The sequence below is a fragment of the Neolamprologus multifasciatus genome, chromosome 11 (genome assembly GCF_963576455.1).
Source record: "Neolamprologus multifasciatus chromosome 11, fNeoMul1.2, whole genome shotgun sequence".
Lineage (NCBI taxonomy): Eukaryota > Metazoa > Chordata > Actinopteri > Cichliformes > Cichlidae > Neolamprologus > Neolamprologus multifasciatus.
The window spans coordinates 33,639,521-33,663,663 of record NC_140449.1 but is presented as its reverse complement, the minus strand read 5'-3'; the positions used below and the strand labels follow the sequence as shown (position 1 = coordinate 33,663,663).

General features: G+C 40.3%; 1 protein-coding gene across 1 annotated transcript; it reads right to left on the bottom strand.

The window, feature by feature from the left end:
- Window positions 1–842: 842 nt before the first annotated feature.
- il21r.1 (interleukin 21 receptor, tandem duplicate 1) lies at window positions 843–13,470 on the bottom strand. Its single transcript, XM_085178491.1, has 10 exons — window positions 13,209–13,470; window positions 10,334–10,518; window positions 9,961–10,042; window positions 9,609–9,720; window positions 8,386–8,564; window positions 7,824–7,960; window positions 7,528–7,714; window positions 7,279–7,354; window positions 5,902–5,995; window positions 843–3,358 (listed from the first exon to the last, which is right to left on the bottom strand). Exons 3-10 carry the CDS (start codon window positions 10,019–10,021, stop codon window positions 2,651–2,653), a joined length of 1,554 nt encoding a protein of 517 aa, XP_085034617.1. The 5' UTR covers window positions 10,022–10,042; window positions 10,334–10,518; window positions 13,209–13,470; the 3' UTR covers window positions 843–2,650.
- Window positions 13,471–24,143: the final 10,673 nt, after the last annotated feature.

Genomic DNA, 24,143 nt, shown 5'->3' with positions numbered 1-24,143 from the left:
CTGGCTTCGCGGAGGGCTTTCTTATAAAGCAACAAACTATTTCTCCAGGCTAAATGATGATCCTCTAAATTTGTGACACGCCATTTCCTCTCCAGATTACGAGTCATCTGCTTTAGGGTACGTGTTTGAGAATTATACCACGGGGTCAGGTACTTCTGATTAGAGACCTTAGTTTTCACTGGAGCTACAGTATCCAGAGTCGTACGTAGTGAGGAGGTGAAATTATTAACAAGATAATCGACCTCTGTTGGGGTAGCGTTCAGATAGCTGCTCTGCTCTGTGTTGGTACAGGGCATTGACGATGATAACAGTGGCTGGATTATATTCTTAAACTTAGTTACAGCGCTTTCAGAAAGACATCTACTTTGATAAAGTCCACTCTCCACTGCTGCGTAATCAATTATTGTAAATGTAAATTGTGTTGACACTTTTATTTTACTGATCAATGTTTTTAAACCAGGGGTTGGCAACCTGCGGCTTTGTCCTTATACTGCAGCTCCGGGTGGTTTGGGAAAATAAATTAGAAGTATTTAGCTGAAGTGTATTTTATTTGTGTTTAGTTCTTTTTTTAACTTGTAGTTCTAAATTGGAAGATTATTGTGATTTTGAAACATAAAAATAAAATTATATCTTCTTATTTTTTCACCGCTCAAAATAAGCGTCACACTCGTGGAAGCCGGTATACCCGCCGAAACGCTGTGCATTTATCGAGACTTTCGACCCCAGGTAGGCCAGTTATGGATCTTCGGATCCACATTATGTCGGCAGCTCCACCATGAACTATGTTAAAACCATTGACTGTAGAAAACAACAAGCACCGCTCACGCCTCACAGATGGCAGCTTACAGTCCTGCGTAAAGATGAAAGCCCCGATTTGCAGACGCTGTGCGCAGAGGTTCGGGACCAGAATTCTTATTGTAAACATATCACGGCAGACCTGACGATGTTTGCATGAACATGATTTTCAGCTTCTCTTTACTGACCACTTTTCACACACGGTTGTTGTACGCACACAGCCGGCTGTAGCTTTTCAGCTCACAGCCCGACAACACAACAGCATAGAGAGCACAGATTTTAAGGTGGCGAGGCATGATTGCGGGTGCCGCCCACGCCCCGCCACACACATTAACCAGGTAAAATACATATTTAGGCAGAATTTTGCAAATATCTATTTTTTTTAGCAGCATAGTGCTTTTTTCCAATTACTTTTTAAAAGTCAGGTCAAGGCTCCAAAAGCCCAAAGGCGATATAAGGGTGGCGGCTCACAACAGTTTTTGTTTGCTGGATCATTTTAGTTCAGCTGGGTGTCTTTCCTTTTGTTATATTTCTTTAAGAGTTCAAAATGTGTTAATTACATAAATAAAATGTAATTTTCTCTGTAACTTCATGGATTTCATAAGCAACACACCTTAGTTGCTCTGTGGATTCTTTTAAAAAGCAGTTAAAAACTTTTCTGTTCAAACAAGCCTTTTGTTGATCTACATATTTTATATTCTTTACATTATTTACATTTGATCTTTTACATTGTGTATAATGTCTATTGATTGTATTGTTTATTTTAATATTTGTGTACAGCGCTTTGTGACTGCCTGTCTGTGAAAAGCGCTTAATAAATAAACTTTGCTTACTTTAGTTGTTCACACAAAGCATAAAGGTAAAAAACAATATATACAGTGTTATCTTCATTTTAGATTTCAAAAAGTATTTGCGGCTCCCAGTGTTTTCTTTTGCGTGGAAACCGGGTCCAAGTGGCTCTTTGGGTGTTAAAGGTTGCAGACCCCTGTTTTAAATATGAAGTTACATTTAACACTTTCAAGTGAAACACAAAGTCTGAAGAAAGAAGACACACAAGCAGACTCTATACAACTGGAGATGAAGTTTTTCTGACGCACTTGTCTCCTTCCTGCTGATGAATGAGATGAAGACTCATCTCATCCTCAGATAACATTTTGTTCCAAATTTGCACTTTTGTCTGACGTTGCACAAAGCAGGACTTTCAGTGGTTTCTGCCAAAATGCATTTGCAAGGAAAACAGACATTATCAATATCTTGATAAGGCAGCATGCATGCTAACAAAGCATGCTTTGATAGCAACAAACTAACAAAGCGTGCACGACCATGAGAAAATAAATGGATTTCAAAAAATGTTCAGGCGATCTAAATCAAAGCAGAATTTTGATTGATGATTTGTTAAATTCTGTCGAGTCAGCATTGAAATAATCAGACTTTTGCAGCATTTTATTATTAAATTAAATCAACACTTATAAGTACGTATGTAAATGAATTTGCATTTCACAGAATCACTGTATTTTTATTAAATATTATTCATTTCATTTATTTTTATCTACTGATATTTTCAGGCATAGAGTCTCTTTCTCTGTCTCCTCTCACTTGGAGCTGTTCTTTTAAAATAACGGAACAAGACTATAGTGCAAGAAAAAAAACATTCAGACTATAAAAATACACAACATTACAGCATGACCACTGAACTAGGTTCTTTTTCTAATTCAAATATCATCAACAAATCCAAGTCTTAAATAAACGTGTGCCCCACTGCCCAACAATCTGAAACGGTAGCAGTCAGTCAACTTTGAATCATTGTGATTCATGGAGTTCATTCTCCAGGTGGCCTGAGTCTTCTTGAATAGTGCTACATTATCATCCACTGCTTGACATAATTTGAGTTTGAGTTCGTGTGCTGATGAAATAAATCAGAGTTGATCTGATCTGCTGTATTTGAGTCTGATGCTCCGGGGCTGCCGCACTCCCCAAAACCACTATCGATTGTGTCCAGGTCCACATGAGGGTAGCCATCCTCTGACTGCTCAAATGAGTCAAGAGATACCCTCTCTGGTTCATCAAACTGATCGTGAGGCTGGAAGTTTAGGTTTTCCACTAGTAGATCATTGGATATGCGGTTTTCATGCTGTGGTAATACCAAACTTTGTCTGTCCATCCTGGACATGTGAGGCTCCTCTAAATCATAGCTGGCATGCTCTCTGTTGTCTTCCCTAAAGGAGCCCAAGCTTGCTCCATCTTGGTAACTTCTGAGGGAGCTCTGTGATGTAACTTCCTCATCAAAATCTTCTCCAGATAAGGTTACAGTATGGATGGAGATGTGTCCAGTGGAGTGGCTGTTGCCCTGTGAACTGTCACCGTCTGGAAAGTGCAGCAGCACGTTGCTGTGAGGCTGCAGCATGTGGTGGATGTCGCCGCCTCGATTCGTCTCGTTGTCCTCGTTGTCTCGCTGCTTCTCGTCGCTCCAGTGAAGTATGTCGTGCTGCTTCTCACTCATCGTCTGAACATTTGGACTGATCCTCAGGTAATCATACTCACTGAATACAGGCTTCACCCATTCCTGTAAGAGACAAACGGGGAAAACATCAACATGCTGGACTAAAGAAATGCTAAAAAGTGTCAGCTGAATGTTTAAGAGTGTGCTTTGTCATCTTCCCAAGGAAACAGTCTGCACCAAAAGATTTGCATGAGAATTAAAATCCTAACAGTGTCATTCACTGGCTGCAGCGTGAGTGCCTGCCAAGCATGCTGCTACCCTACTGCACATCCAAAAGGTTGTGCAGAAGCTGCATTACAACCCACTACATCCACTTTTCCACTCAGGAAGTGTTTGAATTTGAATATCATATCTATTATCATTGCTCTAATGTGTGGGGGTCTTGCCGTTTCTCTCCCCACCTCCAGCTTTCAGTGTATGTATGTGGAAGGATGGGGAGGTCCCAGAGGAGAGCAAAGCTGCCGGACTGCTGGCGGAAATATCAGTTCATTTGACTGTTGTGGTAGATAATGGATTTCAATATTTTCACTGTTACCAAAGAACTAATACTTAATTAAAAATCACCTTTTACAAAAGCAAAACAAGTTCGCTTTAATGTTGAGAACCTTGTCCTTATCTTAGGTTCTTTTGCAAGTGTGGTTGAGACATCCGGACAAGTACCTAAGTGTCTGGGGCTTTCACAGGATCAAAAGATTTAACTGTTAGTGCCAGGACCAGAGATGTTTAAATGGTACAGGTCCTGAAATTTTTTGTTTCTACTAATACAAATACTAGTTGCATGTGGAAAGACTGCAGGGAGTAGCTCAAAAGGAGCATATATGTCCTATGCTCTAAGAAATTATTTATACTTTAATGCACTATTAAAGTATGTCTCTTTCTTAAAATGCACATTACTTTACAGCGACCCATACGTGTCAATGAGGTGTAAACCTTCTGCAATTACCACTGGTTTGCAGCAAGCTGATGGCCAGATAAGCATGAATCAGTTTCTCAAAGCATAGGCCACCACATCCTGGAAAAAAAGCTCTTCAGCACGACAATCTTTTTAAAATCGCTGAGAGAAAGGAAGCACTCTGCACCACAAGGGTGAAAGACACTGCAAACAAACTACAACCATATCTGAGTGAAAGACGTAATACAGAGTTTTGCATTTAAGGACTTAAAAAGTGGGTAAGTGGCGGTGGAGTGGGTTACCCAACAATTAGAAGGGAAGCAGTGCGAACCCCACTCCTCAAATGTTCCTTGAGCAAAATAATCAACTCTGTTTAGTGTTTAAAGCACCCTAGGCACTCTTGCATTTAACACACTGTGTTTAAAATTAAAGATTGCTTTTAAGGACTTAAAAAGTGGGTAAGTGGCGGTGGAGTGGGTTACCCAACAATTAGAACTCCTCAAATGTTCCTTGAGCAAAATAATCAACTCTGTTTAGTGCTTAAAGCACCCTGGGCACTCTTTATGAAAGCGTGTGGGAATAGGTGAATGTGGTTTGCAGTAAAGTGTGTTTTAAGCCCCCCGAAAAAGGTTCAATTACCAATAACAATACTGCCACCTTCTGATAGGAACTGGTGCCAAATAAAGAGTTACAGCGGGCAGTCAACATTGACAAACCAAGTAAGAATAATCTCCTGTTGCCTGATGTCGTTTCTGACATTTGCTGCAGCAGCGCACTCTACTGAACAATGTGTGCAACTGCATCCATGGCCAAAGCTAATGAATTCGACTTGTCGCTCGTACTCGGGAGCAATTCATCAACTAGAGTGAGAACTGAGGCGGATGTGTGGGGTTTTTTTGTCTGTCACCAAGATTGCTGCGGGGCTAATTTTATACTTTCTGGGGATGTGGAACATTTGCAATGGAAGAACCGTTCTGCGTAAAAGGTCTATTTTAAAGGTATGTTTAAATTATACTAGCAGGTTCTTTCCATGTGCTCTACACTCATTTATAAACCAGATGTGGTGAAGCTGCTGTACTGGATTGTTTTTATTCTAAAGAGGCAGCAAATGAGAAGCAAAAGCAGACATGACAGGGTGTTTTTAACCCAGCTATTTAGAAATACAGTGCAGACTATCTGCTTGGATTTTAAATGAGGTAACATAAAGAAAAGGGAGTGCATTTTGTAAGAAATAATGATCAATATTTCCCTAATCTTAGAAAGAAAAATAGCATAAATCACATTAGGGTAAATACACAGGGTAATAGAAGATGAAGCGATTCATAAAGAAGCAGCAAAACGATTTCAAAAGTGCAAACCACGACCTTTTCACTTGTGTGCCTTTCAGATGAAGAGCAGGCTGTTTTTAGTCTAGTACTATGTCAAAGCAAAGATCAAAATAGATTCACCGGTGGTATTTTCCACTGGGGTGGAACAGGTTTGACTTTTACACACAAATATCAACCCACAAGATTTCATACTGATATCTGAAAAGGTTCTTGAAGCCCCTGCACACTGACTCATTCACATCACGGAGTCCCTTAGTGTGAAGTGTGGGGAAAGTCCCACAAAACAGGGTCCAGATGTGCAGAAAGTCCCCCTGTGGCAGCACCTGCTGGCTCGATTTGGAAATTACACACAAAACGCAACGAGTGACGTCGTTTTGCCGTCTTACCTTGAAGTTCCCTTCGTAGTTGAGATACAGGGGTTTGAAAAACTCATCCGGGCTCGGGATGTACGTGATCACCTGAAGTTTTCTCTGCCAACACCTGAGACAAATGTGAAATGATTTTTAAAACAGAACAACAGGCAGAGAAGGAACAATGACATTTATAGCTCAGTGTCGCGTCTTGTGGAGGTGATTTTCGCTTTCAGTACGTGAGCTGAGCAGTTATGAAGTTGTGGTCAAAGGCAACAGCTCTCTCAGCTACGAACTAGAAATGCTGATAACACAACAGATTTCATGTGAAAGACCATACAGAGTTTAGCAGAATTCATTAGTCACATCTTGCTATTTGACTATTTGTCATCTATAAGACATAATGATAAGTTTATTAGTAGTAGAGAAAATTTTCCTTTCTATGAAATGAACACTTGAAAGTTGTTAACAGCGCTGCGACTTGACCCGACTAATCCTTGTCTGGATTTAGACTCTTTACCGCCGTAAGACGAGGAAAACTTTGACGCATGTTTCACCATTGTTTGTTGCCTAAACTGAGATGATTCTCTGGGCTGGAATGATAATAAAGGACCTTTTTTTAATTATAGAGCTCCCTGCAATAATTACGATATACATAGTGTCACACGTCGTGTCACTTGGAGCGTTTTTCTGTATAAAACAAGCCACAGCTTTAAAATAAACAAAGCTGAATCCAACAGTTTGTCCCTGAAACAGTTTCTACTAAAACTGATCGTTCAACGTTTATCAGTGTAGGATCGCTTTCAGCTGTGGCTAACACTGTGCCAGTGGCTAACACTGTGTTAGCCACTTGCACAGTGTTAGCCATTCATCTGTACCCAAGAGAGATGTGTTAGAATCATTTCAAAAACCCAAAACCAAAAGTGCGATCACTCCTCTGAGAAGAACATTTCATCGTCCTTATTTGAAACAGGTAAGAAAGAGAAAGCAAAAAAAAACAAACAGAACAAATGTAAGCACAGAGTTCATGTGCTTTTGTGAACTTGTGTAGGTTTCTTGTAACCGTGTGAACTTGATAAGCGAGGTGTTCTCGGTTCTCTGACACTGATGCTCTGCATAACTTCCTATGTCTGCTAGCCTTTTCAGTGCAAGAGCTGCACACGTACATGCTGCAGTGGTTTCTCTATATGTGGGAGGTGATGCCAGGAAAATGCAGATTAAAGCTTTGTTAATCATTTACTGGAAGCCTTACTGTTGACCTCCAGTATTAAATTGTTTCAACTCTGCTGAGTTGTTTCTTTTTGTGCAATTAATGAAGATTCGGCGGAAATCTGACAATGCAAACGATTACGTTTTTAATCGTGACTGTTTGCTGGGGTTTAAAAAAGAAAAGACAGTGTTTCAAATACTTACGTTTTCTGTGAATAACACAGAACCAGGCAAAAAATGAAGCCGGTAACGATGGGCAGGAAGATGTGCCACCAAATACCTGGAAAGAAGGCATTTAAAATTTTTAGTCTTAGACAAACAAATGACACCCTTCCTGTTACTGAAGCGTATGCATGAAGACACATGCAGAACATAAACGCATAAAACACTTTCAAATAAATTCGGATAAGCTTCCACCTTCAATATTGATGCTACTTTGAACATTAAGGCTACCTTTGACATTTAACGCCTTTGTTTTCCAGTTTGTAGTGGAACTCCATTCACTCCATGGACCCTGAAAGACATATTCAGGACAATATGTGGCTTGAACATCCACAGTATAATTGGTTTGTGGTTGTAGTTCACTGTGGTTGATCAGAATGTGCATTTCTGACACTCTTTCCTTGGACAAAACTGGATCCTGTTAGGAACAAAATGAAAAACATCAGAATTTCGTGAGCAGAGAAATTTCACAGTGATGTTTTTTTTCAATCTCACGTCCAAGTTATTGGTTTTTATATTTCTATTACCTTCAACAAGTTTTCGCTCGTTCTTATGCGGACTCTGTATCTGAGGCAGTCGGCGGCGGCGTCGTCATGGCTCCAGGTTATGTTGTAGAATCCCGCTGCGTTTTCAACTTGAACGTTTAAAGGAGGCTTAAGTTTCACTGTGAAAACAAAGCCCCAGGGGAATCTTATGAAAATGTGTGCATGCCCAGAAATGGCAGCTGGACGTTATTTTTAGCTTTTGTTTTCATTTCGAGTATAAAACAGATGGGCGGGCATTCACCGGCAAACAACGATTCGGGTAAATTGGGAAAGTTGCCTGAATGATTCTTGCAACTTCTGGATTTTCTGAACTCTCAATCTGTGTCGGAAATTGTTTAATGTATGGAGGGTGATCAATAACCATACGCCTATAACCAAAATAGGGAACCTATTTAACATGCCTTAATTTGTCTTTAACACACATTTTGACGCCACTGAAATGTCACTGGAGGACCAACAGGCTGTTTTCTGTAACTTTTTTATGTGTTCAGCAGAGATGACACATAGTGAAATGTCAGACTGAGGAGTTATCAGTTTTACTTACCCACTTCACTCAGGTTCCAGCTGGATGACTCATTTATGAATGAGCTGCCTTCTTCGCTGACTGTCGTGCTGCAGACTGTTCCAACTGATGCAACATCATCAAAGCGCTCATCGATTATTTGACACCAGGACTGAGGCGGTCGGATAACACAGCTGCCATCAACGTCTTCATCTTCACCCCTAAAAAAAATATAACCCAAAACTGACTGTTTTTAATGGGGTCCTGATGATTTGCAGGTGGTTCAGTCATGCGCTAATATTTCTATAAGCAAAACACACCTGAATAAAAACATAAATATTCATTAGCCCGTTAACATTTTTTGAAGCCCACTGTTAAATATTTAAAGTGATTTTTAAAAACCCCAAACATGTTTTATTTGTATTATCATATATAAAAAAGAAAAGCATCAACTGATCAACTAAATATTTAATAAATATAATGAATATGAACTAAAGCGATTAAAACTTCAGTGGTGTTGAAACGGTGTCGCCGCCAGGGAGTGCAGTTTGTCTCTCTGCTACATAGTGTCTCTTTAATGAGACATAAATCTAAAAATGTTTGTTCGTGCCACCTGTTTTCTGTGACAGATAAAGATTAAAGGCTTACACTTGTTTTAAACCCATCTTGGGCAATCAGTTCACACGGAGACGGCTGTTCGTACAAGTATAAACAACCAGCAATAGGCTAAGTAAGGGTTGCTTTGTAGACTAAAAGCTAATGTGTCCCCAACGAGACCCCAACAACAAAATACGTCATCAGTGCAGGACGTGGTGGTCCTTCATTGGCATCTCCTGCACCTTATTGCAAGTTACAAATTGCAATGTCTTTTTTGCATAATTCTTCCTAAGCAAAGTGTGCAGGGGAGATCCTCGACCTTCTAGTTGAAATGACACCGAAAGTCAGGGAATTTTGGACCCAAATGATACAAGAAAGTTCTGATGTGTCCACTTGTGGTTAGATTGACTAAGAAATAAAGTCTAAGATAGCCTATTATTGTTGCATTTAATTCATAAACGCTGGTATAAATGCAACACTGGTCGGTCAGCTCCTCATGCCAACTATGGCATATAGATGAAAATCAGTTTATGCACTAAAACTGGACGATTTGACAACACATCTATACCATAAAAAGGTTACTGAAGCTGGTAATGCATAAACCAATCAATCATTTCAAACAAGCCTCCACAAAGTGTTTGCATAAATAGCCACACTGCAACTTTTACCTGCAAATGACACTGATGTTAAGGGGATTCATCGGCACAGAGGCTGCGCACGAACAGTTCAACAACTCGCTGTAGTCTGTCCAGCAGGTGACATGGCAAAATGATGCAGATGCTAAAAAAAATTAACATTTATTAGTTTTCCAGTTTAACAATATTCTTCAAAATCAAAGCATTTCTTTTTTCTTTTTTTTTGCAGTTTTACTCATTTGAAGAAATTAATTTTGATAAAAAATGTAGCCACAAAAACCACGACAAGACAAACCCACAGCGCATCCGAAATACAATAAATGGATCGATATCTACAGAAATCAATGAAGTGAGAAAACAAAAAGATTACACAGAGCTTGCTTACCTCCATGAAGGAAAAGAGCGAGGCTCCACAGCAAGAAAAAGAACACATGTTGGGGAGCCATGGGGCCACCCGCTGCTAACAGCTGCATTAAACACAGAAGAATTTAGAAAAAGCTGTGGTTGTGTGGCAGAAAAAAGGTGTTTTAAAAAGATATAAATAAATAGCTTTTTTGTAACTGACTTCTAAACTTGGACAAAGTGAGTAAGTGGCTAAAAATGAATATCCGACGAGATGAGCGTCAGGTTTAGCAAGAACACTACACCCTAAACTTTTCTTAACAAATTCAAAATCCAAAAATTATCAAATTAATACTGGATGATCATAATCTCAGCATTTTCAGTTTTTCACTGAGAAAAATAAATGATGATCTTACCGTATTTTAATTAAAACTCCAGCAACTTTACCAGTGAGCGAAGCGTCAGAGTCACAGATGCGCTGATGTCTGTGTGAGAACGCCAAGCGGAACAAAGCTGAGGCTGTCGGGCGTCATAGTCACAAGCGTGACTAAGGATGTGGTTTCAGACTCTTTGAGCAGAGTCAGTGTGGTGCTTCCCACCACTATGAATATGCAACAGATAAGAGAGAAAACGTCAACAGGAAACTGAAATTATCAAGACAATGCTGCCATATTTGTGTCACCTAATTTTAACAAAAAGCAGGACAAAAATAGATTTTTGAAGACTGAGCGGTGAATCCGTTTTAGCATATTTAGAACCCCAGAACATTTTATTCTTTTACCGACTGTCGTAAAATGTTTTACTCTTAGAAGAATATCATATAATAATAATATAACTTTAATAATGCCTCATTTGTTGAAAACATAACCAAAAATCGGTTTCATTCCTGTAATAATTTTGACACCTTCCAAAAGACCCCCATCACACACCTACTTACTACCTAATAACACTTAATTGGGGCTTTTTTAGAAGTTTCCAGCAAACTGCGATACGTCTAGCCGTATGAGTCATAATGCTGATGCCGAGCCCCTCGGCGCTCGCTTTCAGTAATCAAATTAGCTCAAATTAGCGCACCCATTTAATAGCAGCTTTCTCGAGTCGCGTTCCAGGTGTAAACAGTTTATTATCTTAAATATAAAAGAGCGCAGTATCAAGCTTTATATCAGGGGGGTGTTATCAGACCGTGTGGGTGTGCAGACACGTCTATTTAATGCCATTGTATCAGTATTAGTCAAATCCAAATGCCATTTTACCACACAATTACACAAAGCCAAGCATCTGCAGTGGCTTTAACTGGGTTAAAAGACAAAATAGAAAAAAGTGAAGAAAATAACAAAGAGTCAGAGCTTAAAATATCACTTCACCCCATGATTTCTTCTAAAGCCTTCAGACGATAATTCTGATTGCTCCAGTGCCCGACAGGACAGGCAAATAAAAAAGAAACATGTGTCATCTATGCAAAAGATGTGCAAGGGAAGTCGTGCATAATACAATAAACAATACGTTTGCACAGTCATATGTGTTTCTTTATTACTCTGTCTGAAGAGTCTAAAGGTTAGTAAGGGAAAATGGAGCTTTGACAAGCAAACCGAGCGTTCACTGAAAGCTGCACTGCTCGTCTTCCTCTTCCTCAAGTGCAACTCTCAAACAAAACACTAACCACCATTTAGCGGTTAGACACCTAAATGTAAATAGGAAAAAAGAGTGACGATGGCTCCTGTAATTCCTGTGTGGTTTGTCTGTCTGTCCACATGTTTCTCAGCATGATTAGACAAAATCTACCAGGTTCAATCTTATGAAATCATGCAGTTGAGAAAATAGGAGTGAAAACACCGGGCACAAATTTCCAGCTGATGCGCAGCCCTCTTTGCTAACACACAACACGAGTAGTATATTTAGACCTTTTACAGGACGATCCTGTTGTGTTTTGCATGTAGATCGCTGTCTTTAGAAATCTAAAAGACAGTTGATTTGTCTTTGCAGTGGGCCTGCTGGCCTTTTAGATTTCCCAGAGCTCTGCATTATAGTGAGAAGTGCTTTACGTGTTTGATACAAGAGAAAATCATCAGTATATAGATGTGCCAATCATATAACAGCTGTGTTGCCCTCGAGGCATCTCCACTTCATTTGTTGTGTTCTGTGCTTTGTTTTGCAGCAGGTAACTGAGCAGCAATATAAAAGCGTCTTCCTTCCTGCAGTGACAGCCAGCCTTCAGATGTTCACCAGCTTAGCAACAGCACGATTCTGGGTTTTAGACACACTCTGCCACGTGGACGTGTGCGCTTTACGCCACTGACAAACACACTCTTTTATTTAATTATGTTTTTATAAAGTATCATTTTTGAAGTTACCACTTTATCTGATCTCGCCTCTTCTTGGGCTGTGACCGAGTGTGATGTTCTTCATATTTTTGCTCTGTCAGAAAATATACTTTAATTATTATATTTTACCTTGTTGTAAATTTCAAAACCTAAATCCAATAAACTGATTGATCAAGAAATGTTTACACGCAGCTGCTGAGGCTTGCACAAACGCTCCATAGTCACTAGAGGGCGCTGTGCATGAGCGTCACTTTAAACCGCCCCTGCAGGTTTTAATGTGAACTGTTGATTTGACCAACACATTAACTGAGTTCTGGTTCTTCTTTCCTTAGAAACTAGAGCGCATGTGCAAAAAAAGCAAAGGCAGTGAATTCAGACTTGTACTGCTTATTTTTAAAATTATTTCACACTTGAAATCTGCTTCTGCTGCGTTTCACAGCTTTTACGTGGACATTTGCGTTTTTATGAACAAATATAAAAGGTTCAGCTTATAACTTATAAAAGGCGTTCAGGGGTCACATTAAAAGAGCGACCGTGTCAGTGATCAGAGATGTGAAACTAGTAGCACACGAACCACGGCTGTAAAAGCCAGCGGTTAAATTGCATTTAATCATATTATAACAGTTTAAATATAATAATAATAAAATATGTAAAACTGCTTTTCTTTTTGTTTTGTTTTAATGCATGCGTGACTTTACTGGCGGGCCTTTTTCGCGCGACACACTCTTAGACGCGCAGACCTAATTTTGGATATGGTCCATACTCACCGGGGAAGCCCGCAACGATGTTTTCCTCGTTTCGTTTTCACTTTGTGGACTCATGTTGAGACTCGTTTTGTCCCAGCAGTTCTTTCTTTTCTTTGCTTTTTTAATTTTTACAATTTTGCTCTATAATTTCTTCCCCCCTCCATCCCGTCACCACCACCTGACATTCATGTAATTTCACGTAATTACCTGTTGAATGTACTCACCAATTTATTAGCAGCTTTTTGTAAGAGAACCTCTTCTGTCGTGTTTTCAGACACGATATTTGTATCTACCGGGAGACTCTGGGACGTTTTTGACTCCAAACCTTTTTGGAGACTGAGAATCCAAAAAGTGGAAGAGGACCTTTGGTGCACGTACCAGCCTCTTCCTATCAGTTTATCAGTTTACAGACCCCATATGAAATACACAGCGCCCATGTGTGGTCCAGTCTCGTTATAGCAACGACATTCCTTAAAGTCCCCAAATTCCACCGTAACAAACGGGCCAAAATAAGTCAGCAACAACTTGACAACCTTTGATTTTATTAGTAAGAGACATTCAGACTCTGGCATGTCTGCAGACGGATCTAAAATACTCTAGTAAAAGTTAATATTTAATGTCTATTAAACATTTAATTAAGTAAATATGGTGCTGAAGCAAAAAATGATAATACTATACTATATATTAGTCATGATTTGTATTTTTTTGCACATGTATTTGGGTAAAGAGTTCTCAGACCTCACCTCTTGAGATCAGCTTCCTCCTTCTGCTGCACCTTTCCTTTCTAGCTTGCTTCTTACTTTGCAAGTGTTGCACCTCCACGGTGTCGGTGCAACACTCTTTGCTGTGTGTACCAATCGGCAATATACTTTTTGTCATTGTGTGATTTTTCCATCTATAGTAAAAACAAAACAAAAACACTTTGGTAAAGCGCTGAGCTCAGTCTTAGAGTTGCTGAAGAAAGAAAGTAAAACAAGATTAAACTAGAAAACTAAGTATGGTTTGGGAATTTTCCCTGTATAAATAAAGTTTGATGCCCAGTCATACAAGGAAGGTCGTGACATGTCCTTTGTGGCGATGTTATTCCCCTTCTCTGTCCCTTTGTTGTTGGATAGCCCCAAACTTTCATGTGACAAAGCTGTTAATAACACACGAGAAGAAGAAGAAGATTGCATCTCGGTAGTAGATATGTCTTAAACAATTCACCATCCCATCTTTATGTTTCTGTTTCTGTTATGTGTGCTCATCATTTGTCCCTGAAAGTGATTACTTACAAATAAGCGCATCTACCGTTGCTCGTCCCTTTAAATTTTACTTATGTAAACTTGCAGGTTTATGAAGTTCTTAAAAAATCGTAAAATATTTTTATTTGGAGGTGTTAAAATATTTTCATGACGATAAATGCGGAACAGTAGTCAGAGAAACTCCTGGAAAGTCTAATCAACTTCATTGTTTCCTTAATTTCTTTTCCTGAAGTCTGCAGAGTTCTTATTTTATACATGCACGCATATGCATATATAAATGATAATGTTAATAAGATAGATAATAAAAAAAATAGACTGAATAAGTGTTTCAAACTTTTCCTTTCAGAGCGACCATAAAGCAAACGTTTCGTGTGACAGGATTTCCGCCTGTCGCAGTAGACAACTTTCTCCACTGGGTGGCAGTATAGACAGTTTTGTTTTATGGGAAGTAAAACCATCTAAGTAGTTTTACAGCTTTATTTCTTTTTGTGCATACACACAGATATTAATTAAATTGTTTATTTTAATAGTTTGTGTTTGCTCCAGTGACTCATTACTCAGGTTTTATTCATTTTTCACACAGAATCGTGAAAAGGGATCCGAAACAGAGGAAAAGTGTCTTTTCAGTAACAGGATACTGAAAACAAGACTTACCATCCAACCCTTCTCTTCCCCTTAACCTTAACAGGGTTGTAGGGGGGCTGGAGCCTATACCAGCTACCATAGGGCGTAACACAAAGAAACACACAACCATTCACATCTATTTGCAATTTAGATTCACCAATTAACCTAACCCCACTAATTGCATGTCTTTGGACTGTGGGAGGAAGCTGGAGTACACTGAGAGAACCCACGGAGGCATGGCAGGAGCATGGAGACTCCACACAGAAAGACCCCGGCCAGGTGGGGGGGTCGAACTCAGAACCTTGTTGCTGTGAGGGAACAGTGCTAATCAGCACACAAGAAAAGTTCTTCATGTAGGTCGTGTCCAAATTCATGGGCTGCATCCTCCTGAGGACCCGGCCTTCGCGGTCTACGTGGGCCGGGTCCTCAGGAGGTCGGGTAGGTAGTAAACGGCTATGGAATTGGACCGTCTAGCCTTCTCGATCTATTCCCGCCCTTAATTCAGAGTATTTCCGGTTGTCAGCGCCACGGCACGAAAATCGAAAATGGACCCCGAAATCTTTCTCCGTTTTTTGTGTTCATTTTTAATTATCAACGAGCTAACCCACATTCTCGCCTGAAAATATGTTTAAAGTTTATTTTGTGGCCCAGAAAGATTAATAAGAGTAATTTTAAAACTTAGTAGCGGCCGCCATTGCCGGAAACTGGAGCTTGGCTGGGCCGCGCTATGAATTCTGGGATATGGTGGGCCAAGAAGGACACACCCGACCCATCCTTCAAATTCGGGGAAAAGGAAGACGCATTTGTCGGCTGCATTCGGAGGAGTCTACGAATTTGGACAAATGCGGCCTCAGGAGGAAGCAGCCCATGAATTTGGACACGACCGTAGTATTTTTATGGGGGGGTGTTTATTTTAATTCAAAACGTTTTAAAAATGACAACAATCCACAAACTGCTAGTTCCTTCTTTAGTTTGACTTTGAATTTTAATGTTTGTTATTTGTTTCTTTCAGCCCGTTGTGTCTTATCTACCACTGCTGCACAAGGTCAAACGCAACCTAACTAAGACACTGTAAATTAAATAGAATAGAATAGAATAGAATAGAATAGAATAATCCTTTAATTGTCCCACAAGTGGAAATTTGGTTGTAACAGCAGCCAAAAAGACAAATATACAAACAAACAGTACACAGGACACAGAACAGAAACATACACAATTTTTCTTACATATTTACATCAAGGACAATGGTTACTATAAGTTATTACACAGTTACTACAGTTATTAAAACAGTTATTAAATTAAATAAAAATAATTACAGGTAAGAGGCAAACCAGGTTGTAGTGCGAATTGGTTAATTAACTAACTTATTGCAGTTACAGCGCTGATGTAAACATCTATGTTTGTTGGGAGCAGTTCTGATTGTACAGTCTGACAGCTGCAGGGAGGAAGGACCTGCGGAAACGCTCCTTCATGCATCGAGGATGCAGCAGTCTGTCACTGAAGGAGCTCTGCAGTTTAGCAACATTTACATGCATGGGGTGGGAGACTAAAAGTAGTCCTCACAGTATTTTGAATAAACAAAAGAATACCAGAGACCAAAAAGTGTAAGTTAAGTTACGCCCGTCCACATTCTGTGGCACAAACTTCTCAATGGCAACGAGAAAACCAAAGAAATCCTTTAAAAAAAAGAGTTCAAAAACAGTTGCAACATGTGTGTTTGTGACCTTTGTCAGTTTTGTCATATCTGAGAGGTGCTCCTGGGGGCACAGTGTGTGTGTGTTGGGGGGTGAGGTTGAGGGGGAGTTTGCTCTTTTTAGTCGAGGTGGCTGAAACAGCACTCCTCAGGTTGAGAAGGCTTTTTATCCCTCTCGAGGGCTGCAGGCTCTCGTTGAGTTGTTCTGTGAAGTGACCCGCACGCTAAAGCAAAGTGGTGGAGGTGTCTTTACCGTGAGGGTGGCGAAGGCGGTGGTGCTGTTACATGCTCAGAGGCGGTGGTAATGGTGGGGTGAAGAAGTTGACTGTGTGTGTGTGTGTGTGTGTGCCGGGGGAGGGTGTTTGGGTTGTCGTGGGCAGATACGCGGCGTTGCAGCTGTGCGTGTGCTTGTCCATGTCTGAGTGAATAAGGGGAGGAAGGGTCAGCCAGGGAGGGGGGCTTCAGGTTCAGAAGTGTTGAAGCATAAAATCTCTCTCTCCCTCTCTCTCTCTCTTGCTGGGCCAGACGCAAAGCAACAGCAATTTGTGCGATTTCACAGCTCACCGAATCCCTAAAACTCTGACAGCCTTGTGCTGAGGTGGGGGGTAATGAAGGGGCGGGAGGGAGAGATGGAAGGAATGAGGAAAAATGCAGAGATGGACGGATGGAGCGGCAGACGCTACAAACACGCAAGTGACAGTGGAAAGTGAAGACGGACAGATTGGAAGAGAAACAAGCAGCTGACGACTGACCAGAAGGAGAAGAGACGGCCGCTCAACAGATCTGTGTGTCGCACTTCTAAATTATTCTGGAAGAGTTTCCAACTCCATCTGCTCCCACTTAAAACGACACGCTCACATGATTCGGCGTCACCTTGTTCATGAGCCGAGACACAAAAGCTTTTATTGATGTGAAACATGTTTAATAATAATGGATTGGATTTATAAAGCGCTTTACAATACCACTATTCATTCACTCTCACACACTGGTGGAGGCAGCTACAGCTGTAGCCGCAGACTGACCGAGGCGAGGCTGCCATATCGCGCCATCGGCCCCTCTGGTAAACACCAGTAGGCGGTAGGTGAAGTGTCTTGCCCAAGGACACGACGACCGAGACTGTCCGAGCCGGGGCTCGAACCAGCAACCTTCCGATTACAAGACGAACTCCCAACTCTTGAGCCACGATCGTTTAATATGATGCATGAATGTGATCACCTGACAGCGAATGATCAAAATGACTGAGTCAATCGTAACCTTTAGAAAAACTCACATGATTTTGTTCTGACGTTGGACAAATGACAGAGAGACTAAAATTGAAAAAATCATTTGGATTCAGGGCAACATGATTTCTGAAGTGCACACTAAAAGCAAACATGTTATCTGACTCACCAGCTTACTGACGAGATGTTTGCGTGCCTTTTATTTAAAACCCACTTGTTACTTTTTAAACTATCCAACTACAGCAGGAACTCGTGTTTTTATGCTAATGCTTTCATCTTTTTTGTTAGAGATGGGGGCGAGTCACTGTTTTTGGACAGACTTTGTCTCATCCTTGCATTCACCGTCACGTCCACATTCTGCAGCATCTTTTCTCTTCATTTGGGCTTTTTCTCCAGAGAAACCGTTGCTCATAAATATTCAAAGGTGCAAAGAGTTTTTTCTAAATATTTTTAATGTATTGTAGTCTACGTCTAAAAACTATGACTACAGCGTTGTCTTTATTTTTCTTTTTGTTTTTAATGTAAAGGTTTTAAACATGCTAAGTAAATAATATTGACTTTACTGAGATGGTTTGAACATCTCAGTAAAGATGTGAGGGACATTGAGTTATTAAGTCATTGAGTTGCCGGGAAGGAGGAAAACAGGAAACCACAGAAACTTCGTGGCTGTAGCAAAGGAGGACATGCAGAGGGTTGGTGTGGCAGAGGAGGATGTCGGGGATAATGTGAGATGGAGATGCTTTAATTAATTTTTGATCTATAGCCACAAATAGGAAACCAGGCCAGAGGTCACTACAAGAATCTTGGTCATGGTTGCCAGTTGTTAACTAAACCCACAGACTATATACATGAGATGGGATGACCAATTTAAAGCCTCAGGCCATTGTTTCCATGTTTTTTTATTTACTTGTTTTTGTTTTTCTTAGAGCCAGAAACCACAATCACTCACAAAAACTGAAGTGTAAATTTCTTGGATGATCTGTACTTTATAGCAACCCATAATCTTTGTCATATAGTTATATTTAAAAAAATACTCCAAAGCGCACAAACACACCACCACAGTGGTCAAATTAGCAGAAGTCAGCCTGTCAGTCATACTGGCCATGATCCTAACATTAAACCATTAAAAAAAAACGGGTCAGTTAAAAAAAAAAAATCACCCAAATGGGATATAAAAGGATAATCTAGTGTTACAGTTTTTAAATACTAAATTGATGAATTGATAAATGTCTGACATTTGGGCCAATTCTCAAGTGGCCATTAGAGGAACTACAGCTATGCCTGTCACTTGGATCAACCTTAGCACTGTTCTCAGTGACAAATGCTGTGTCCCATTTCAGGGTCTGCACGCTTGAAGTACGCATTTTAAGTGTGGTTACGTCACCGCCACGCGACGACGGCTGTCCCAATTCGAAGTGTACTTCAAATGCATACTCCAAATGCGCTGTCGATTTCCCCAAATATCAAGCGTGGTCCGGTGCACGCTTCGTGGTCCCATATATCCCACAATTCATAGCGCGGCGGTGGGTGTGGATAATTTTGCCGCAAAATACGGCAGAAGGAAGCAGCCGAAGAGTGAACTGTCAAAAGTAAGTACTGAATATGACGTCACTTATTCATGCGCGAATGTTTAATAACGAAGAACATTAAAACATTGCTGTTGGCCACATATCGGCAAAGTTATGTGACATTAGTGATGTTTGTACTTTCAGCCATATATATATATATATATATATATATATATATATATATATATATATATATATATATATATATATATATATATATATATATATATGGGGCAAAAAAGTATTTAGTCAGCCACCGATTGTGCAAGTTCCCCCACTTAAAATGATGACAGAGGTCAGTAATTTGCACCAGAGGTACACTTCAACTGTGAGAGACAGAATGTGAAAAAAAAATCCATGAATTCACATGGTAGGATTTGTAAAGAATTTATTCGTAAATCAGGGTGGAAAATAAGTATTTGGTCAATAACAAAAATACAACTCAATACTTTGTAACATAACCTTTGTTGGCAATAACAGAGGTCAAACGTTTACTATAGGTCTTTACCAGGTTTGCACACACAGTAGCTGGTATTTTGGCCCATTCCTCCATGCAGATCTTCTCAAGAGCAGTGATGTTTTGGGGCTGTCGCCGAGCAACACGGACTTTCAACTCCCGCCACAGATTTTCTATGGGGTTGAGGTCTGGAGACTGGCTAGGCCACTCCAGGACTTTCAAATGCTTCTTACGGAGCCACTCCTTTGTTGCCCGGGCGGTGTGTTTTGGATCATTGTCATGTTGGAAGACCCAGCCTCGTTTCATCTTCAAAGTTCTCACTGATGGAAGGAGGTTTTGGCTCAAAATCTCACGATACTTGGCCCCATTCATTCTGTCCTTAACACGGATCAGTCGTCCTGTCCCCTTGGCAGAAAAACAGCCCCATAGCATGATGTTTCCACCCCCATGCTTCACAGTAGGTATGGTGTTCTTGGGATGCAACTCAGTATTCTTCTTCCTCCAAACACGACGAGTTGAGTTTATACCAAAAAGTTCTACTTTGGTTTCATCTGACCACATGACATTCTCCCAATCCTCTGCTGTATCATCCATGTGCTCTCTGGCAAACTTCAGACGGGCCTGGACATGCACTGGCTTCAGCAGCGGAACACGTCTGGCACTGCGGGATTTGATTCCCTGCCGTTGTAGTGTGTTACTGATGGTGACCTTTGTTACTTTGGTCCCAGCTCTCTGCAGGTCATTCACCAGGTCCCCCCGTGTGGTTCTGGGATCTTTGCTCACCGTTCTCATGATCATTTTGACCCCATGGGATGAGATCTTGCGTGGAGCCCCAGATCGAGGGAGATTATCAGTGGTCTTGTATGTCTTCCATTTTCTGATGATTGCTCCCACAGTTGATTTTTTCACACCAAGCTGCTTGCCTATTGTAGATTCACTCTTCCCAGTCTGGTGCAGGTCTACAATTCTTTTCCTGGTGTCCTTCGAAAGCTCTTTGGTCTTGGCCATGGCGGAGTTTGGAGTCTGACTGGTTGAGGCTGTGGACAGGTGTCTTTTATACAGAAGATGAGGTCAAACAGGTGCCATTCATACAGGTAACGAGTGGGGGACAGAAAAGCTTCTTACAGAAGACGTTACAGGTCTGTGAGAGCCAGGGATTTTCCTTGTTTGAGGTGACCAAATACTTATTTTCCACCCTGATTTACGAATAAATTCTTTACAAATCCTACCATGTGAATTCATGGATTTTTTTTTCACATTCTGTCTCTCACAGTTGAAGTGTACCTCTGGTGCAAATTACTGACCTCTGTCATCATTTTAAGTGGGGGAACTTGCACAATCGGTGGCTGACTAAATACTTTTTTGCCCCACTGTATATATATATATATATATCATAATAATCTGACAATACTATAATATTGGCCATATTATATTTACATTACCATAGTGAGATGACTTTAGTCTCATGAACAACAAGAGCTAATTGTTATTCACTCACTAAATAAAGCCCAACAATCATGTTTTACAGTCCTGTGGTCTCAGCCTCAGATACTCAACTAATCAAAGTGATGTCATGACAAAAATTCTCCTTCATTTATGTCACACAATCTCGCGTTTCTCGCGGTTAGTATCATGGTTGCTAGGCAACCTGGACAGCGCAACGAAGGCTAGACCATCCTATTTCACAAGCCTCTCACTTCCTCCGCACTTCTCGTACTTATAGTACGCACCGTACGTAGTGCGCGTAGTGCGCGTACTTCAAGCGTGCAGACCCTAAATTGGGACACAGCCAAAGTCACTCACCCTTCACAGCGATCAAAATCTAAACACAGCTTAACTAAAAACAATGACCAGACTTCACTAATATTTTTTTTAACTTGCTTACCAGTAGTGAACAGATCCAAATTCATAAAAAAACAAAGCACAAATTATTAAATTAAACAAGTATAGATGCAAAAGCATAGATAGCTCAGTGTAAGCATAAAAACTAAAGACCTAAATTAAATTTAAAGTTCTACAAGCGGCAATTAAGTAATGACATGTGATTTGACTGCAGCATTTTTCAGCTATAACCATGATATGTGCCTCACTTTAACCACAGATCTCATGCACTACTAGTGCAAAGTGAACATTTTTTGCAGGTTTTTCACTGTTACCACAAAATTTGAAATTTTGTATAATTATCGTGTATTGACATTTGCCAACTATCGAATCTTTGGGGGTAAAGTCTCAGCCCATCGAGGCAGGGACTTACACGAAACATCATTTTCTACATAACCAATCTCACATTTGGATTATTTTCAGATTCGTGAGAGTCTTTTGATTAAAGTAATCTGGGATTGTGCCCCCACGCCACCCAAAAGGGATTAAATCCATTCATTGTTCATTGTGTCCGTCTTAGTGTTAAGTGGCGCTCCGATTGGGTGGTCATTATTTTGGTAAACATATGACCGTAGCCCCTGATCTCACCGGGCCACTCAGCAACCTTCATAGAAAGTGTTTATTTCCTAGATGTGCCCTTCAGCATCACTCAGTGTTTCTGCCACTGCCTCTTGACCTTGGCTTCTTTTTTGAAAACACACTTGAACCAAAGGGCAGCAGCGTATTGAAAGTGACAGACTCATTTCCATGTTACAGTCATTGAGAAATCTGACCATGCTCAGTATTAAAGGACAGCTGAGACCGGAAGGAACCTCTTTTGGGAAGAGAGGGACAAAACGGGATCAAGAAAAAGAAAGTTTGTACTACTTTAACAAAACCTGATCCTTGGATTAAAGGATCATCAGTTTGGATATCACAAACTAGCTTATGATATTAGAGTATAGTCACAGAACCTGTTTCCATTTCCTTTATTTTTTGGGGCAAGGTCAGAGGCTCACAAGCTAACTAACAAGTTATACAGATTCAAGTCCATTTTCAGTTAATTTCAGGTCAGTTTTGTTTATATAGCACCAGATCCAGATAACAGTCACCTCAAGGTGCTTTATACTGCAAGGTAAAGACCCTACAACAATACGAAGAAAACCCCAACAATCATACGACTCCCATGAGTAAGCGCTTTGGTGACAGTAGGAAGGAAAAACTCCCTTTTAACCCTTTAAGACCTACCATAGAACCAAGTCCGCCAGAGCTTATATTATATTTTTACATGCTGTGGTGCCATTTTTGGGATATAATGCATAATATGCATGCATTAAGTGCATATTAATTACATAACTTGCAAAAAAGTGCAATAAACTACAAAAACATTGAAAATCGTTTTTGTTTTTTTAACATATATTTCTAGTTAGAGAAATTTAAGAGGCTTATCCCTCAAAACTGTAAATACAAAAAAGTTGCACAAAATAGTTTCCCACCACAGGAAATTTATTTTGAGTGCCTTCATAGTTTTATTTTTGAAATACACCAATTTTCATATATTGCAGGAAAAACGAAAATAAATATTATAATGCAAATTTGCAAAATAACAGCATATGCATCAAAATAAACTATTTCCAGCAGTGCAATATGAGTCCTAAGCATCCCAGAAACCACACAGAAAGTCATAAAGTCAAAGATAACTTTTAAAAACACCAGTATAGGCTCATAAGGCACCGATGGTTAAAAAACTACATTTCCGCAAAATGACATCACTTCCGGTTTTGGGCAGGTCATGGCGGACATGCGATAGTTCACGCTGATGGAGTAGGAAGTGTTACAAACAGCTGATTGGATCGGCAAAGCGTGTTTCTGGAATATTATGTTTTTGTTGCAGCAAGTGCTTTTTATGCAGTTTTTGCAAAACTATATGTGGAAGGAAACTGTGACCGAGGACAAGCTGATGGCATAAGATGTAAGTACAACTCCTCCGGCTTCATATGCAAAAAAAATTATTGCGCTAGCTCACGTGGTTGCAGAGCTACCGGGATTTAAAAATAGTTACGCAAAATGGAGCGTGCTGCTCAGACCGGCTTTAAAGGGTTAACAAGAAGAAACCTCAGGGAGGCACAGCCATCTCTCGCAACCGGTTAGGGGTGAGGGGAGGAGTACAGGACAAAGACATGCTGTGGAAGAAAGCCTGAGATTAATAATATTCAATAATTAAATGCAGAATGGTGCATAAACACATAGTGAGTGAAAGTGTCATAGGAAGCCCCCAGCAGCCGAAACCTATAGCAGCTGAACTAAGGGAGGATCCAGGGTCACCTGAGCCGATCCTAACAATAAACTTTATCAGCAATGAAAGTTTATACCCTAATCTTGAAGAGGGGCCAGAACACTGAAAGTCTTGACTCCCATTACATTTTTAAATACTCTTTTCAAAAAATTTAACTCACTGAAAAGAAAGGAATCGTCCTCCTGCAGAAAGACTCT